The 15,273-nt window shown below is 36.9% G+C and overlaps 4 protein-coding genes across 4 annotated transcripts; all 4 read left to right on the plus strand.

The window, feature by feature from the left end:
- Nucleotides 1-1,816: 1,816 nt before the first annotated feature.
- Nucleotides 1,817-5,352, plus strand: LOC306845208 (von Willebrand factor C domain-containing protein 2-like). The gene is made up of 3 exons (XM_079377868.1): nt 1,817-2,286; nt 3,049-3,178; nt 4,030-5,352. The coding sequence occupies exons 1-3, from the start codon at nt 1,933-1,935 to the stop codon at nt 4,278-4,280; spliced, it is 735 nt and encodes a 244-aa protein (XP_079233994.1). The 5' UTR covers nt 1,817-1,932; the 3' UTR covers nt 4,281-5,352.
- Nucleotides 5,353-6,236: 884 nt separating this feature from the next.
- On the plus strand, nt 6,237-8,404 carry rpl23 (ribosomal protein L23). Its single transcript, XM_079381021.1, has 5 exons — nt 6,237-6,308; nt 7,275-7,358; nt 7,654-7,782; nt 7,917-8,030; nt 8,278-8,404. The coding sequence occupies exons 1-5, from the start codon at nt 6,296-6,298 to the stop codon at nt 8,358-8,360; spliced, it is 423 nt and encodes a 140-aa protein (XP_079237147.1). The 5' UTR covers nt 6,237-6,295; the 3' UTR covers nt 8,361-8,404.
- Nucleotides 8,405-10,867: 2,463 nt separating this feature from the next.
- Nucleotides 10,868-13,744, plus strand: dnaaf19 (dynein axonemal assembly factor 19). The gene is made up of 3 exons (XM_079378337.1): nt 10,868-11,163; nt 11,584-11,713; nt 11,830-13,744. Exons 1-3 carry the CDS (start codon nt 11,021-11,023, stop codon nt 12,250-12,252), a joined length of 696 nt encoding a protein of 231 aa, XP_079234463.1. The 5' UTR covers nt 10,868-11,020; the 3' UTR covers nt 12,253-13,744.
- Nucleotides 12,328-13,661, plus strand: LOC306845483 (Ig-like V-type domain-containing protein FAM187A; the record flags this gene model as incomplete). The annotated part of the gene is made up of 1 exon (XM_079378325.1): nt 12,328-13,661. The coding sequence occupies one exon, from the start codon at nt 12,328-12,330 to the stop codon at nt 13,603-13,605; it is 1,278 nt and encodes a 425-aa protein (XP_079234451.1). The 3' UTR covers nt 13,606-13,661.
- Nucleotides 13,745-15,273: the final 1,529 nt, after the last annotated feature.

The raw sequence follows: 15,273 nt of genomic DNA on the forward strand, positions 1-15,273 counted from the left end.
CTCCAGAATTATAATCACGTGTGTTATTATCCAATGAAAGTTCGTGGGCGGTGCATGTCACTACTAATAAAATATAATTACAATGCAAATGATGCAACATTTAGTTGTAAAGTCGCAAGGTTTGTTTTGGTACATACTTAGGTTGACAGAACAAAATTAAAAATAATAATAAACAATTAATTGAAAAAATAAATGTCAGACTAATAAATAAAGGATATGCTATTTACATAGACATTTTAGTTGACCGGCGTCTTCATCACACAGTTGTGTAGTAACTCTGAATCCACGTGCTAGAACAAAACCTGTAACGAGAATATTATTCATAAAAGAGTCACCAGATTGTCTTGCTTGTGTATCTAATTGAACTAAATTACTAAACGTGTCAATAATCTGAGTGATGTGAAGTCAGGCTAACACGTCATGTGTTGTTTCACCCCTTTCAGATGGTATTTTAATCTGATATAATAATGTAAGTGTTGTGCTGCATAAAGTTTAAGTATTGTATTTGTGATAAAATACTGGCTGGATCATTGAAATCACTTTAAGTTTCTGGACCTCAACGTGTTAAATGACTGGATCTTGGTTGATTTGGCTGCATTGTAGGGCAGACATGTGACACAAGTCAATGGAACAAAAGCAAAAATGTAAAATCAATTCTTGAGCCTGAATTTAAAGTCAAGGAAGAGTAGTAACTGGACTGTAATTGAGAGGGTTCAGCTGAACCCCTTTAACCTAAGATATGTAGCATATCTGAAGTACTCCCTACTTAATATTTCAAAAATGTTACATCATATTCACATGGTTCTCTTATATCAATTAGTGGTCACATGACATGCAGATATAAACTTAATAAGTGTTTTTAGTTTAATACGTTGTTTATTGTAATTTTGTAAATATAATTTCATTAGCTTTTCATCAACAAACCCCCCACAGCAGATGTAGGAAGTCCAGTTTGAATCTGGAAGGGGGAAAAAAAAAAGGTAGTAGTAGTACTTTAGTAGTTATCCAGGTCTCAGTGAGCCAAGAAGCAAAGTGACACACTTTAGCAGAGGCAGAATTTAAGGGCTGGTGAGGTGCTCTATTGGACGTGGTCCTCCAAAAAACAAAAAGCAAGCAACCCAACCAGAATATCATGTCTGACACAGAGTAAAAAGTGCTCTGTTAGCATAGTTGTTAGCCATTAGAGTGCAACTTTTTTATGGAGCCCTGGCTGAATTTATAATTCTTTTCCCTACAATCCAAGCAAGAAATGTTTGTTAGTTCTTAAACAAACAAAAAAAATATGAATTTTAGAAGTCAATAGCTCTCATAATCAATGTAAGGTACAGATTGCTTTGTTACTGTTTGGTTCCAAGTCTGGGACAGTTTGTTTATTTCACATGTCTTAAAAGACAACGCATGCCAACGTTACATGAAATGTACAAATAACGAGATTGAATTCTTCAACTGTGGTGCATTTCAGTCATTTGACCAGCAGATGGCGAAAAATGAATAAAAGTAGTGTAATTTGATCACGAAAAAAATCTTCACTGTAGACTTGAACGTAACACCACCGTTTCTGTGAAGCTCTTCACGTGAGATACATGTACCCCAGGCCAGGTGTGCATCCATGCACCACTTCCATATTCCATATTTTAAGGGAAAATTCTTTAGGAATAGTTTTGAAAACGTTATAAACATTATTAAATATTTGTAATTATTCTAAAGGTGTAGGCTAACACAAGCACGTGCTATTCCTAATGTAAAAAGTATGTAAAGAAAAAGTTTTCTTATTGAAGCCATACACAGTTGCCTGCATAAGATTGTTTGCTCAGTGTTGATGGTGACCATCAGAGGAGGGTCATTTTCTCTTGTGTATGTCATTGGGCATATGTTTATGCACTGCCCCACGCGCATGATGATAATCCAGACCACAACATACTACCGGTAAGGATGCGATCTCTCGCCCTTTGCATCTCGTTTGCACTCCAGTGCTTCGTTCTCCAAAGCGCATCAGAGTATTCTTCAAAATCCGAGCTGGAATACGAATTCGGCGACTATCGCGGCAAGTTCTGTATCGACGATCAAGGTTTTGTTTATAGCATCGGAGAGGTTTATTATCCGAGCTCCACAGCGTGTCCCTGCACCTGCACAGAGGATGGACCCGTGTGTGTCAGACCCAAGTGCCCGCGTATCCACCCGAGATGCACTCGCATCGCATACAAGTCCTGCTGCCCCGTGTGTGAAGCTGTCAGTAAAGTTTGTGTGTACGGGGGCAAAACTTACAGAATGCTGGAGGAATTTAGGGTGAGTCAATACATTTATAAAATATATTGCACTATATTGCTCTGCATGGACATTCTTATGATGAGTATAATGTTTCGTTTTGATTTGTTTTTCATTAACGTTCTTAGGTTTATTAAAACAATGCAGAAATTGCAATAGCCTATGTATTGATGACCTTTTGCATTGTTTGGTTTTGTTTTATCACAACACTGCATGCTCACTTTATAGGGAATGAAACATTTCAAATTGGAACATCATAAAAAATTGCATGATAATTATCTAATATCTTTTTTTTAAGTCTAGTCAATGAACTAATGTTTGTAGGATAAAAACTTACATTTGTCAGACATTTTTATATTCAAAACAAACAAAACATATAGAGTATGGAACAAAACAGGCTACACTCTCAGAAAAAAATGCTACAAAGCAGTCACTGGTGCAATAAGTTACAAAAAATCTAAAAGCTACATCTTCTTTACCCCTAAATTGTTTATGTTAGTACTGTAAAAGTACATATTAGTACCTTTTAAAGTATACTGCTCCAGTAAATGTTTTGTACCCAGTAAAAGTTTTTTTTCTGAGTGTACACAACTGATTTTTTTTTTTTTAAGTATAAAGAAATTATTTTAGATTAATGCATTCAGAGCCGTTGGTCTAAGTTTGGTTGCAATCACCTGTTTCTGTTATCTGATCATATGTGAGATTTCCTTGCATCAATCACAATGTCCTCAGTGAATTTAAATGGTATAATCCAGGGTGATTGTTTATTCCTGTTTTAAACAGTTGTCACCCTGTGAGCGCTGCCGGTGTGAAGTCAACAGAGAAGTTTACTGCACCATATCCGGCTGCCCTGCTTTACATTGTGTGAATCCTGTATACGAGCCCAACCATTGCTGTCCTGTGTGCAAAAATGGTGAGAGTTTTTACACATGCAACACTTCATGTCTATGTCTGTTCCGTCCAATGCCATTAACACTATAACAAACACTGCATCTGCATCACATGCATCTGTCAAGACCTGTTTGTGTTCTGAGAGTCCTGTAAGGTTGTGTTTTGAGGATCAATAATGAAGTTTCATTGATGATGTGTGGAGCCCTCACCTCTCGTTTTTGATTGATTTCTTCTTGATTACTGCAGTCATGGTGATGTCATGGAAAAATAATGATGCAATGGAATTGTTCGATGGATTGCTTACTACCATGCAATATATAAATAGGAACTAGTTCACGGCATGCTGGGATGGCACAGGCACCATGGGGCATTGGGCCATCCCTGACAACAGAAGGCATGAGGTGGACAGATTGTGTGTGATAGTTTGAGTATGTAATGTTTATATAGAATCTGGTAAGTATGTGTACAGATTTCAAAACAAAAGATGCTTTATATACGAAATACGTAATGCATTTGTGTGTATATGCTCTGCAATTTCTATATGAGATCAATCATTCAATAGACAATATTGGTTAAAGGGATAGTTCACCCAACAATGAAAATTCTGTCATAATTTAGTCACCCTCATGTTGTTCCAAACCTGCATGACTTTAATAATTCTGGAGAATACAATAGAAAATATTTCTTTTGGACTCCACTGACTTGTCTTATTTTGGGTTCCACTGAACATATAAAAGTCATACAGGTTTGGAATGACATTAGGGTGAGTAAATGATGACAGAATTTTCATTTTTGGGTGAACTATTCCTATAAGAGAAGTTCTAATTCTAACCAAATCCTGAGCTTCATGCTCTTCATGTCTCTTTTTCATAGGGCCAAACTGCTTTGCTGGAAATCGCGTGATCTCGGCTGGAGAACGTGTTGAGATTGATGAGCAGACGGTGTGTTTCTGCACCTACCGGGACGGAACGTGGCAGATGCACCCTCACGCTACCTGTGAGGAGCGCCAACGAGCAGATAATGAAGCCACTGACTCCGACGACACATCTAAACTGATAGAGGAGCAGAACACGGAGAAAGAGAAAGAGAGAGTGTTCTTGCCCAGGCTGGAAGCCATCCCATGAAGCGAAGTGTGCCTGGCACCGGCTCTCCTGACAGGCAGGAGGGGATGCAGAGCACCATGCAGGTGTCTGTGCCCAGGGTAAACACAACCTGCGCTGGGATAACTGCCAATGCTGACCTCTTTAGCCAACTTCACCACCCCCTGCCATCCTGGCCCAGATCGCAACCCACTGACAAGCAGCATGCACTAATAAAATGTTCCATTATTATACATGGTACACTTGTTGTTCAGAAATTAGGGGTCAGTAAGTTTTAAAATAAATACGTTTATGCAGCAAGGTCACATTAAATTGATCCAAAGTGGTATTAAATACATTGACAATGTTACAAAAAAAAATTCCATTTCAAATAAATGCTGTCCTTTTGAACTTTTTATTCATCTAGGAATCCTGAAAATGTATCAGGGTTTCTTGAGCACCAAATCAACACATTAGAATGATTTCTGAAGTCACACTGAAGACTGGAGTAACGGCTGCTGAAAATTCAGCTTTGCTATTACAGGAATAAATTACATTTTAAAATAGACAGCGGTTATTTTAAACTGCAATAATATTTCACAATATGACTGTATTTGTGATCAAATAAATGCAGCCTTGGTGAGACTTACTTAAAACATTTTTTAAATCTTACCGACTCCAAACTTTTGAATGGTAGTGTAAATATGTGTATATTACTGTATATCATGTTGTCTACTTCTTACTAAGAAGCAGTTATGCAGCGTTACATTTAAATATAGAGCATTGTATTTAAAAAATGATTTCCCATTTTTCCATCTCTTTTTTGTTGCATGTTGTGTTTATGGGCGCATTACATACTTTTGAAGTCTTGAATATTGTTTGATGTTTAAATGATTTTTTCCATGTCCAATATGATGCAATGTTCAATGTTCATTCCAAACTGATACATTTACAATATATCATATTGTATAGATATAACCAGTTAAATGATGTTCTCCTTAAAGAAGATTAACATTCTTGTTTAGATAGGAAGTGGAGCATGCAATAAGAAACATATTTTCAAAGGGCTGGTCAAATGGAAACATATAATTGAAGTATTAAAATCATCTCAGGTTTGAGTATTTTCTCCTTGTCTCATTATTTAAAAATCTGAATCATTGCATATTTTATGCTCTGCTGATTTTAACGATTTCAATGAACACTTCAGCACAGATCATTGACTAAATGCATGTAAATATAATGGCAACACTGTCTTTATGAATTACGAACATGAAAAAAACTGTTACTGTGAGTCAAGATTCTAAACCATTAATTTCAATCAAAAATATTTAACGTATAGCTAAAATATAGTGGGGTTTCATCATAATTTAATTTCATTTTTTCTAGTTGAATAAACTTAGTATTTGGTCTAATGCGAGCTACACTTGAGCCTCATGAACTCCACAAGTTTCAAAACCCGATGATCATTTTCAGTGTGTCAGACGTGCAATGTATTTGCTTTATTTGGATATATTTGGAACTATTATTAGTTTTATTATTATTATTATCAACAATATCAGAAAGAAACAGATAAACATTAGAACAAGAACATATGGGGGATACAGTAAAATTAAAAGGTAATTAAATAAGTAAAAATGTATGTATATATATATATATATATATATATATATATATATATATATATATATATATATATATGTGTATATATATATATATATATATATATATATATATATATATATATATATATATATATATATATATATATATATGTGTATATGTATATATATATATATATATATATATATATATATATATATATATAACTTTTAGCCACTATTAATAGAATTATAAATATAGGCTACCGTGTTTATAATTCTATTATTAGTGACTAAAAGTCACAACGAAAATGCATTAGCTAGATATACATACGGCTCCCTAGGTGGCGATGTAGGGATGATGGCGTTGAAGCGCGCGCCGGATGCTGTGAGAGCTGTGTCACGCGCACGAATATATCCCAGCATTCCTTTCTGTCTCTTCCTCTTTCCCTTTCGGCGACAATGTCTAAGAGAGGTAAGAAACACATGTGAAAATCCATAATCATCCTTAAATTGAGACCCGCTGAAGCCCCCTAAAGGAGTAAATGGGTTTAATTGATCACAGGGAACTTATATTTTCGATATATTGACGCCGGTTGTAAAGTGTATCTTAGATAAAACTAGTTTAGTACATTTGCAGTTAGCGGAAGGAGCCATGTTTGCTAAGTACGCAGACTCGGTCTCGTGGAGCCAGTAGCGTGATATTTAAACACTTGAGACACACTTTGCTGTGCAAAAGCGAGTTTTGAAACACGGTTTCACGTTAACTTTGATGTGAAATAAGCAGTGTGACTTTTGAAAGAGCTAGAGAGCGGTGGACTGACAACATGCAGCGGAGCAGGTAACGTTAGACACGGCTGTCGAGGCGCACATTGACTTATTTGAGATTGTCTGCGATTATAGACCGGGCAAACACTGCTGGGTTAATAGATCCTGAAGTATTATTGTCCTCAAATAATGTAATAACTGTAGAGTGGAGTCAGTCAGGTAGCAAATGTCAGTTCACAACCGTATCGATAGCAATTAAGTTAGACATAGCTCGCTCTAAAATGAACACGTTGTTATAAACCTGTAACACTTTATTTATTTTTATGGAAAACAATTGCTTTATGCAGAATGACAAACTTAGCCACCATTCAGCTTAGTTGGATTTTTTTTGATGGCTGTGAAAGCGAATAGTGACTGATGCCTCTATCACTGCAAAGAATATTGCACCAGATATTTCCTTCATGAGATGAAAATACTTTTAAAGAAACTGACTTGAGGCTTTGCAGTGTTACTGGCAAAACGGCTGTTTGCATGAGTACATGTAGACAACTACATTTTGGCAATTATATATGAATGAAGACTCTTAGTGGCTAGCTAAGCAAAAGTGACTGGCATCCTCTGGTTGTTTTATCCTACTGTTGTAAACTCTCAATGTGTCTATCCTCTTGTTTAGGACGTGGTGGGTCATCGGGAGCCAAGTTCCGTATTTCACTGGGTCTCCCAGTGGGAGCGGTCATCAACTGCGCTGACAACACAGGTATGAGATCTGCCAGCATTTGTTCTTGTTATCCTTCTTAAAGCACTTGCTTTGTCTGCTCTGTGGCTGGGTGAGTCGTCAATGAAGGAATAGTAAATCCCATTGCTTTTGGGTGAGATGGCAGTCGCCATGTGCTGTTAAATCTCAATCCGTGATGGAACAAATGTTAGCTTGTTTTTGATGGCTCAGCTGAGTGTTAGCAGACCTGTATGTCTAACTAACTTTAAGCATAGAAATATTATAGAATATGCTAATGAGTTGACCTCCACTGATCTGTGGCTTTTCTCTCGCTTAGGTGCCAAGAACCTGTACATCATATCCGTCAAAGGCATCAAGGGTCGTCTGAACAGGCTCCCCGCTGCTGGTGTGGGCGACATGGTCATGGCCACAGTGAAGAAAGGCAAGCCAGAGCTCAGGAAAAAGGGTGAGTGTTTGCTGAAGCTGATTTATCACATTTCTGGAGCCTGAGCTTTATGCTGGTTTTGAATGCAAATAACAGGATTTGGCTTAGATGTTTTTGAGTAGTGCTGCTTATACAACTTTCCCCTTTTAATCTAGTGCATCCTGCGGTGGTGATACGACAGCGGAAGTCGTATCGGCGAAAAGATGGCGTCTTTCTATACTTTGAAGACAATGCAGGGGTCATAGTGAATAACAAAGGAGAAATGAAAGGTGAGTTATGAATATAAGATCTTGTTTTGTACCCTTCTTAAAGCACTTGCTTTGTCTGCTCTGTGGCTGGGTGAGTCGTCAATGAAGGAATAGTAAATCCCATTGCTGTTGGGTGAGATGGCAGTCGCCATGTGCTGTTAAATCTCAATCCGTGATGGAACATGTTCTTCTTGAGACCGGTCATTTTTAACTATGTTCTGGGTTTTGCTCAGGTGCAGTGCTAAATTGTTTTTGTTGTCTTTTGTAGGCTCAGCTATCACAGGACCCGTAGCCAAGGAATGCGCAGACCTGTGGCCCAGGATTGCTTCCAATGCTGGTAGCATCGCCTGAGTACAAATGTGGCTTGTCGTTTTCAATAAAATCCTCAAAGTTTACATGTGTCACTGTCTGTTGATTCCAGGGAGTTTGGTCTTGACGCTGTAAAGTTAAACCTGCAATATTTTGAATTTGTGTAAACATTTTATGATATTGATTATAACATGATCATAGATATTTAATGCAAAAAAAAGCTTTACAGACTGCGCATATTAAGTTTGTTTTTTTTGCTTCAGTACATGTGGTAAATCCATTTGTGTGATAAATATTGTCTTGAGTACTGACATTTTTGGCAAATGAGTTTATGAAAACTAAATTTCAGTAATGCGTTAACTTGAGAACATGAATGAAATGTTAGTCCTTAAGAAAATTATAATTACAGTTCTTAACAGATAATAAAATATTGTCTTATAGTTACCATGAAATTAATATTTCATCTTAATAGACTCCCTGGTTTAAAAACAAATATGTGCATTTAAGAATTTGATCGGTAAACTCTAGAGCATTGGTCTCAAACTCACTTCCTGGAGGGCCACAGTTTAGCTCCAACCCTAATCAAACACAGCTAATCAAGCTCTTTATTATTAGAGAATTCACGGTGAGAATCATGTTCTTTGACTTTTCCAGTGCTTTCAACATTATTCAACCAACATTACTTGCGGATAAAATGGAGGGAATGCAAGTGGATGCTGCAATGATCTCCTGGGTCACTGATTACCTCACAGGCAGACCACAGTTCGTGAGGCTGGGGAACTGTGTCACAGGAGGTGGTTAGCTACACAGGTGCTCCCCAAGGAACTGTCCTGTCTCCCTTTCTTTTCACCCTTTACACAGCTGGTTTCCAGTACAACACGGCATTGTCACCTGCAAAAGTTTTCTGATGACTGCTGTGGTTGGGTGTGTTAGGGATGGGCAGGATTTGGAGTACAGGGCACTCATCAACAGCTTTGTGGAGTGGTGTGGAACTAATCACCTACAGCTAAATGTTACAAAAACAAAAGAACTGGCAATTGACTTCAGGAGAAAAAAGACACAACTCACCCCTGTCAGTATAAGTGGCGGTAATGTGGAGATTGTGGACTCCTACAAATACCTGGGGGTCTACATTGACAATAAGCTTAACTGGACTAAAAACATGGAGGCAATATACAGGAAGGGACAAAGTCAACTTTATTTTCTGCGGCGACTTAAGTCCTTCAATGTATGTAGTAAAATGCTTAATATATTTTATCAGTCTGTGGTTGCTAGTAATTTGTTTTATGCTGTGGTGTGCTGGGGTACTGGTATGAAAGGGGGTGATGCTCAACGGCTGAATAAACTCATTAAAAAAGCTAGTTCTGTCATTGGACAGGATCTGGTTCCTCTGGAGGTGGTTGCGGAGAAGAGAATGATGCATAAATTGCTAGCCATCATGGAAAACACCACCCACCCTCTAAATGAATTGCTTCTGACATTGCGTAGTAATTTTAGTTGGAGACTGATTTTGCCTCGGTGCAATACTGAACGGCATAGAAGGTCTTTTGTACCCACTGCGGTTAGACTGTATAATACATCTCACAGGGCAAAGGCACCTTTCACCTTCTAGTGACTTAGATAGTTAAACTTATCCCAGTACAAAACTGAGGGGAATTACCTGATTACATATTGTGTATATTTTGTATAGTGTTTTTTATTATTTATTTTTATCTGTTGTATTTATTGTGTGTTGTATGGTGTATGTTTTGGCTGCTTATGCAAATCAATTTCCCTGTGGGGATTATTAAAGTACCTATCATCATCATTATCATCATCATTACTAGAAGCTTCCAAGCTGGTGTGATTTGGAGCTAAACTCTGCAGAGCTGTGGCCTTCCAGGAATTGAGTTTGAGACCACTGCCCTAGATGATTATGCATAAATCATCTAAATAAATCCAGAATATACTAAATATATTGTTCAACTGTTTTTGAGATGTTGCTAAATACAATCCGAGCTGCACGTCTATATGGTGATAATTCAGTCTTTTTAAAGTAAACTACAAAGTACTTTTGTACTTTTTTGTTCTCTCTCTCTCTCTCTCTCTCTCTCAATTCAATTCAATATTGCTTTATTGGCATGACTGTAAATACAATATTGCCAAAGCTTGAAATATATATAGAGAAATATAATAACAATGAAAATATCAAAATAATAGAATAAAAACATTATAACAATATAAACTTAAATAAACCGTGTAAAAAAATAAGAACTTGTGTGAACATTTCATACCACAGTGTTTTACATATAAACACACACAGGCTGAGGGTCACTGTGGTGGACAGTAGGGAAACATACTGAGGTCAGACATAATACACACATTACACACATTATGTATTATCTCTCTCTCTCTCTCTATTTATATATATATATTTATATATGTGTGTGTGTGTTTGTTTTTGTAATGCTATACAGTATGTCCTGCAAAATAAATACATATATAATATGTTTTAAATAAGCTGCGCTATCTGCGAGCCCCAAAGCGTGAATAGGTTGCTTGGTTGTTATGGAGACCAGTTTGTTATGGAGGCTTGAGCTAGCAAGTTAACCTTAGCTGTTGGTATTCAGTTGCTGAATTTCTGTCTTTTGAGGTAAATAACATTATCAGTTCTCCTCATAAAAGTAAATTGTGTGACTTTTCACGTAACAGTAAGAGCAGGTATGGAGAAATCTGATATGATAAATTTCAGTTCTCTTGAAAAAGAGCTACAAGCGGCGCTGGAAGCGGACAGGAAATATCAGAGGGAAAATGATGCCAAATTTCGTGCTTTAAACCAAAATGTCGCTAGCTATGAAGAATTCAGGTACGTTTTTAATTTATTGTACTGTATAATTTACATTTAATAGCTGTTAAACCGTAGCTCTCCATTTTACCGAGTAACTTAGCAACTCCATGTGTCTATATTAAACTAAAGCTAAAATCACACAAAATGATAACGTTACTTGAAATAAAATGAACGTTAACTGAAAAAATGCCAATGCAGAATTTATCATTATTATTATTATTAACCAAAACTAAAATAATCATTAATTTAAAAAAACTATATAAGTTAGACATTCACAAAATATTAATAATTTGACTAAAAACAACAAATGTACTAAAATTATAATGAAAACAGAAAATATCAACATTCAAAATATTAATAAAAAATATTTTTTGTATCTCAGTAATACTAAAATAAAACTGGTGCCTCTTGTAACCGTTTTATATGTTATGATTTTAGGGACATAGTACTTGCATCTCACTTAAAGCCCCTTGACAGAAAGGACATCTCCAGTGCACCTCGAAAACAGCCATGGAATCCTATTGCTTTTGGCTCAAAGCATGAAAGTGCTTTATCTGAGGAGGTCCAGGTGAGACATTTTATGATACAAATCATCTATATGTTGTCCCAATGCTAGATCTCTCAATACGTAATCTCACCTGAGAATGAAGTGTAAAACTAACTAAATTCTGAATTTACTTTCAGCCAAAGTTATCTGAGATCCAGCCAAGAAGTGCATCAGAATTCATCCGTGACTGGCGCAGGTTTGCAGGAAGCTCATTGGAAAAGTACAGACTCCTCGTGAGTCTGGGAGGCAGGGCTCTGCAGGAAATCTTCAGAACGGAGGTTGGCCTTGGTCTTCTCGGCGAGTTCCTTCTGATTCTGTCACAGTGTCTTAAGTCAGGGGATGAGGAAATAGTGATCGGAGTGCTGGACGGACTTTCCAGAACTGGCCGTTTTGGCCTTAACCTGTCTCTTCTTAGTCAGGCAGAACAAAAAGCCTGTGAGGAGCTTTTCCACAAGCTACAAATTGCAGCAGGTGATTCTTCTGACACTTCAGTGGTTTGTGAGGCCAGTCTTACAGCAAAACTGAAAGCATTAATGGAAAAATATGGCATTCAAAAATAGTTCATATTGAAATTCCATTGTACCTTAAACAGTTTTTATTGTATTATTTTTTTGTTTTTTTGTGCTGTCAGAAATATGTTAAGAAAAGTGCTGGCCATTTGTTTTTGGGCCATTTGCCCATTGTTAGTTTCAGCCTACGAGGCTCCTGAAGATAAGGAGGACATCTTTGCCAGCAGGGCTTGTCCTGCATTTCTTGTCTTTGACTCTGCTGCCTTCCTAGCTGATATGACCATTGAACTTCCTTGTCACTGTAAACCAGAGGAGACTCATTCAGTGGTATGGTACTATCAAAAACAAGTTGGCTCCATGAACACCAAAGTCCTCACAGACTTCGAGGGCACTACGGTGGTGGAATCATCCAAAGTTGGCAGAGGGTCCGATCTGCGTAGTCGCTTTTCCATCCGTTTATTTAGTCTTCTCATCTTCAGGGTGCAGAAGGCTGACTCAGGGCACTATATTTGTGGCACGTCCTCTGGTGAATTCTTCTATGGCTACGATGTTGATGTCCAGGAGGTCCGTCAAGTTTTATTTCCCTGGAACGTCAAACAGAGGACTCAAGTACAAGAAGCAGAGCCCATCAGCATAAAAACTGAAAAGTTTCAGGTGTTCACCAGGTACGGGCCGTGGTCTAAATGTGACCGCTGTGACGTCCGGGGGGAGAAGATGCGTGTAGGACTTTGTTACATCAAAAGCATTTACCTCCATGTACGTTATCAGCGTGAATCGGACACAGAGGCTCCCTGTGGTTCCTCAGCCGTTCCTCAACAGTTTGGCCTTTCAGGTAGTAGTTATGGAGCTGAGCTTGAGGTGAGGAACTGTCACACCCCCTGTCCTCCAAAACCTACGACATCTCCAGAGAGACAAGCTCTGATGAAGTTCCTTGAGTTTGACGATCGATCTTCTTCAGGTGTCACCATCCACTATCAAAACCACCCCACAGACTCTGATCTGGTCTTGACCTGTCCTGGCGCCAAACCGCAGTACGCTGTGGCCTGGGATAAAGGTCCAGCACCGCTTTACCGTTCTCAGTATATGGAGGGACTTAATAAGACGTCTCGTGTCTTCATTGACACCGGTCACCACCTACACTTCAGACCCGTGCGGCTGGAAGACAAAGGCTCCTATTTCTGTTGGCTCCAAGGAGAGCTGGCTGCAGAGATCAGATTGGGGGTGTATTTGCGATTGGGACGTTTGCGTCAAATCTCGGACCCAGAGTCTGTCTATGCGCTACAAGTTATACTTGCTTGCTACGCTGGCATTTCTGCTATGTTTCTCCTCACTGTGACAGTCAGATTTATTTGGCAGATAAGCAAGGAAGAAACATCTGTAGACATTAACTTGAATTTGCTGTAGTTATACTGATGCACATTTAATGTGAAGTGCAAGGTGAAATTTAATAAATATGCTGGTTGATGAATTTTCTGAATTTAAATGTTTTTGTTTTTTAACAGACTGAGAGTGACGATGGTAATAAATCTATGTATTTTTCTTTTATTGTGAAAACATTTAAATAATCTAGGGCTGCTACTAACGACAATTTTTATTTCGATTAATCTATCGACTAATTTATCGATTAATCTAAACGATTAATTTCCCGCAGAAAATGTACAATTTTACTTAATAATATTTTATTAAACCAAATGCAGAACAAATTTCTATGAAATGTCCTTTTTTAAAGCAAAAGTAAAGTGCAAAAGAGTGCAAGAAGCAAGTGTCCATCTCAGTCCAAATCACTGAAATCAAAGTTCAGTATTATAGTGTAAGAATAACAACATATCCACATGTTCTAGTCTAATAATAATAAAATGATAATCAAAAAACACGTTTTAAAGGAGCATTTACAAGAAATATTATTTACCAGAATTTATTAAGGTGAAAAATGTAAATGTGCAGTATTTCTGAAAGTTTCTGACTTTTTAAATATAAAATCAATTAATTGGAGATGTTTTTTATTATTAAAATGTTATGGAACAATTCAAATGGAATCTAGAAAATAATGGAAAACAGAATGTGGTACAGATACAACTGTAAAACACAATTAATTAGAACAAATAAAAATTTAATCTAACAATTAAAACAGAGTATAGAAAAATGTAAATGGAAAAACTGAATTTGAAAATAAAACGGATTTCATAGGGCCCTATAATTATAATAAATCGTTTTGTGGTAATAAACAGATGTAAGTGAACAATAGCTTTTAAAATGACTTAAAATACACATATAATAGCAATTATGCAATAATAATTGGTTCAAATAAAGTATCAAAAGCAAGAAATCATATGGTTTTATTGAACAAAACTGTTAAAATACATAAATGTATTATAAAGAATAGAGCTACTGTACATGATACATTACAACAAAGGCCTGCAGGAGGCGGCGACGGCCTGATGATTATTTTTACCCATTACTGTGCCATCTAATCCTTGTATAATATTGACCAAGCACCATTTAATTCAAACGTACAAACTTAATCTTTAATATTTATCCATTTCTTTTTTTTTTTGAGCTTTTATTTTGAAATCACGATGCATTCTCCTGTGTTTGTGTAGATTTATAAATGATTTACCTCACAAATCTGATGAAATGGCGCGCGTTGCGTTCCCAGATGAACGTTATAATAAACACAAACTCACAACAACATACAGAGATGTAGTTTGAGTCGCTCCACATGTAAATGATAACAGTTTCTGTGGAGTTACTGTGAACTGAGCGGCTGTGAGACGCACGTGCTTAACCTACACGCATATAAATAATTAAAGCGCTTATACTGTGTGAACTGCATCGCATATAATTATTTAATTAAATCATAGCGCATTTATTGCTTGAATTTCCTGATAAAGTTGACAGAATTTGAAATCTGAGACTTTGTTTCATATCAAAAGTAACAACGCGATTTATTGGAGTGAAGGTGCACTCTCTGTACTGTTCATTCATCAACTGAAAACAGAATCGATTGGGATTTAATAATAGATATTGGTTCATAAAAATTAAAATTTAAAATTGAGAAATATTTTTGGCCTC

This window comes from Barbus barbus (assembly GCF_936440315.1).
Source record: "Barbus barbus genome assembly, chromosome: 3".
In the NCBI taxonomy this organism is placed as follows: Eukaryota; Metazoa; Chordata; class Actinopteri; order Cypriniformes; family Cyprinidae; genus Barbus; species Barbus barbus.

What these genes read in the sequence shown, in the direction of transcription:
- LOC306845208 (XM_079377868.1), top strand. Translation starts at nt 1,933, where the DNA reads ATGCGATCTCTCGCCCTTTGCATCTCGTTTGCACTCCAGTGCTTCGTT. An exon ending in GAATGCTGGAGGAATTTAGG is followed by an intron (nt 2,287 to 3,048) that starts GTGAGTCAATAC and finishes TGTTTTAAACAG; the next exon opens with TTGTCACCCTGTGAGCGCTG. An exon ending in CTGTCCTGTGTGCAAAAATG is followed by an intron (nt 3,179 to 4,029) that starts GTGAGAGTTTTT and finishes TCTTTTTCATAG; the next exon opens with GGCCAAACTGCTTTGCTGGA.
- rpl23 (XM_079381021.1), top strand. An exon ending in CAACTGCGCTGACAACACAG is followed by an intron (nt 7,359 to 7,653) that starts GTATGAGATCTG and finishes TCTCTCGCTTAG; the next exon opens with GTGCCAAGAACCTGTACATC. An exon ending in TAACAAAGGAGAAATGAAAG is followed by an intron (nt 8,031 to 8,277) that starts GTGAGTTATGAA and finishes TGTCTTTTGTAG; the next exon opens with GCTCAGCTATCACAGGACCC.
- dnaaf19 (XM_079378337.1), top strand. Translation starts at nt 11,021, where the DNA reads ATGGAGAAATCTGATATGATAAATTTCAGTTCTCTTGAAAAAGAGCTA. An exon ending in GCTAGCTATGAAGAATTCAG is followed by an intron (nt 11,164 to 11,583) that starts GTACGTTTTTAA and finishes TTATGATTTTAG; the next exon opens with GGACATAGTACTTGCATCTC. An exon ending in CTTTATCTGAGGAGGTCCAG is followed by an intron (nt 11,714 to 11,829) that starts GTGAGACATTTT and finishes ATTTACTTTCAG; the next exon opens with CCAAAGTTATCTGAGATCCA.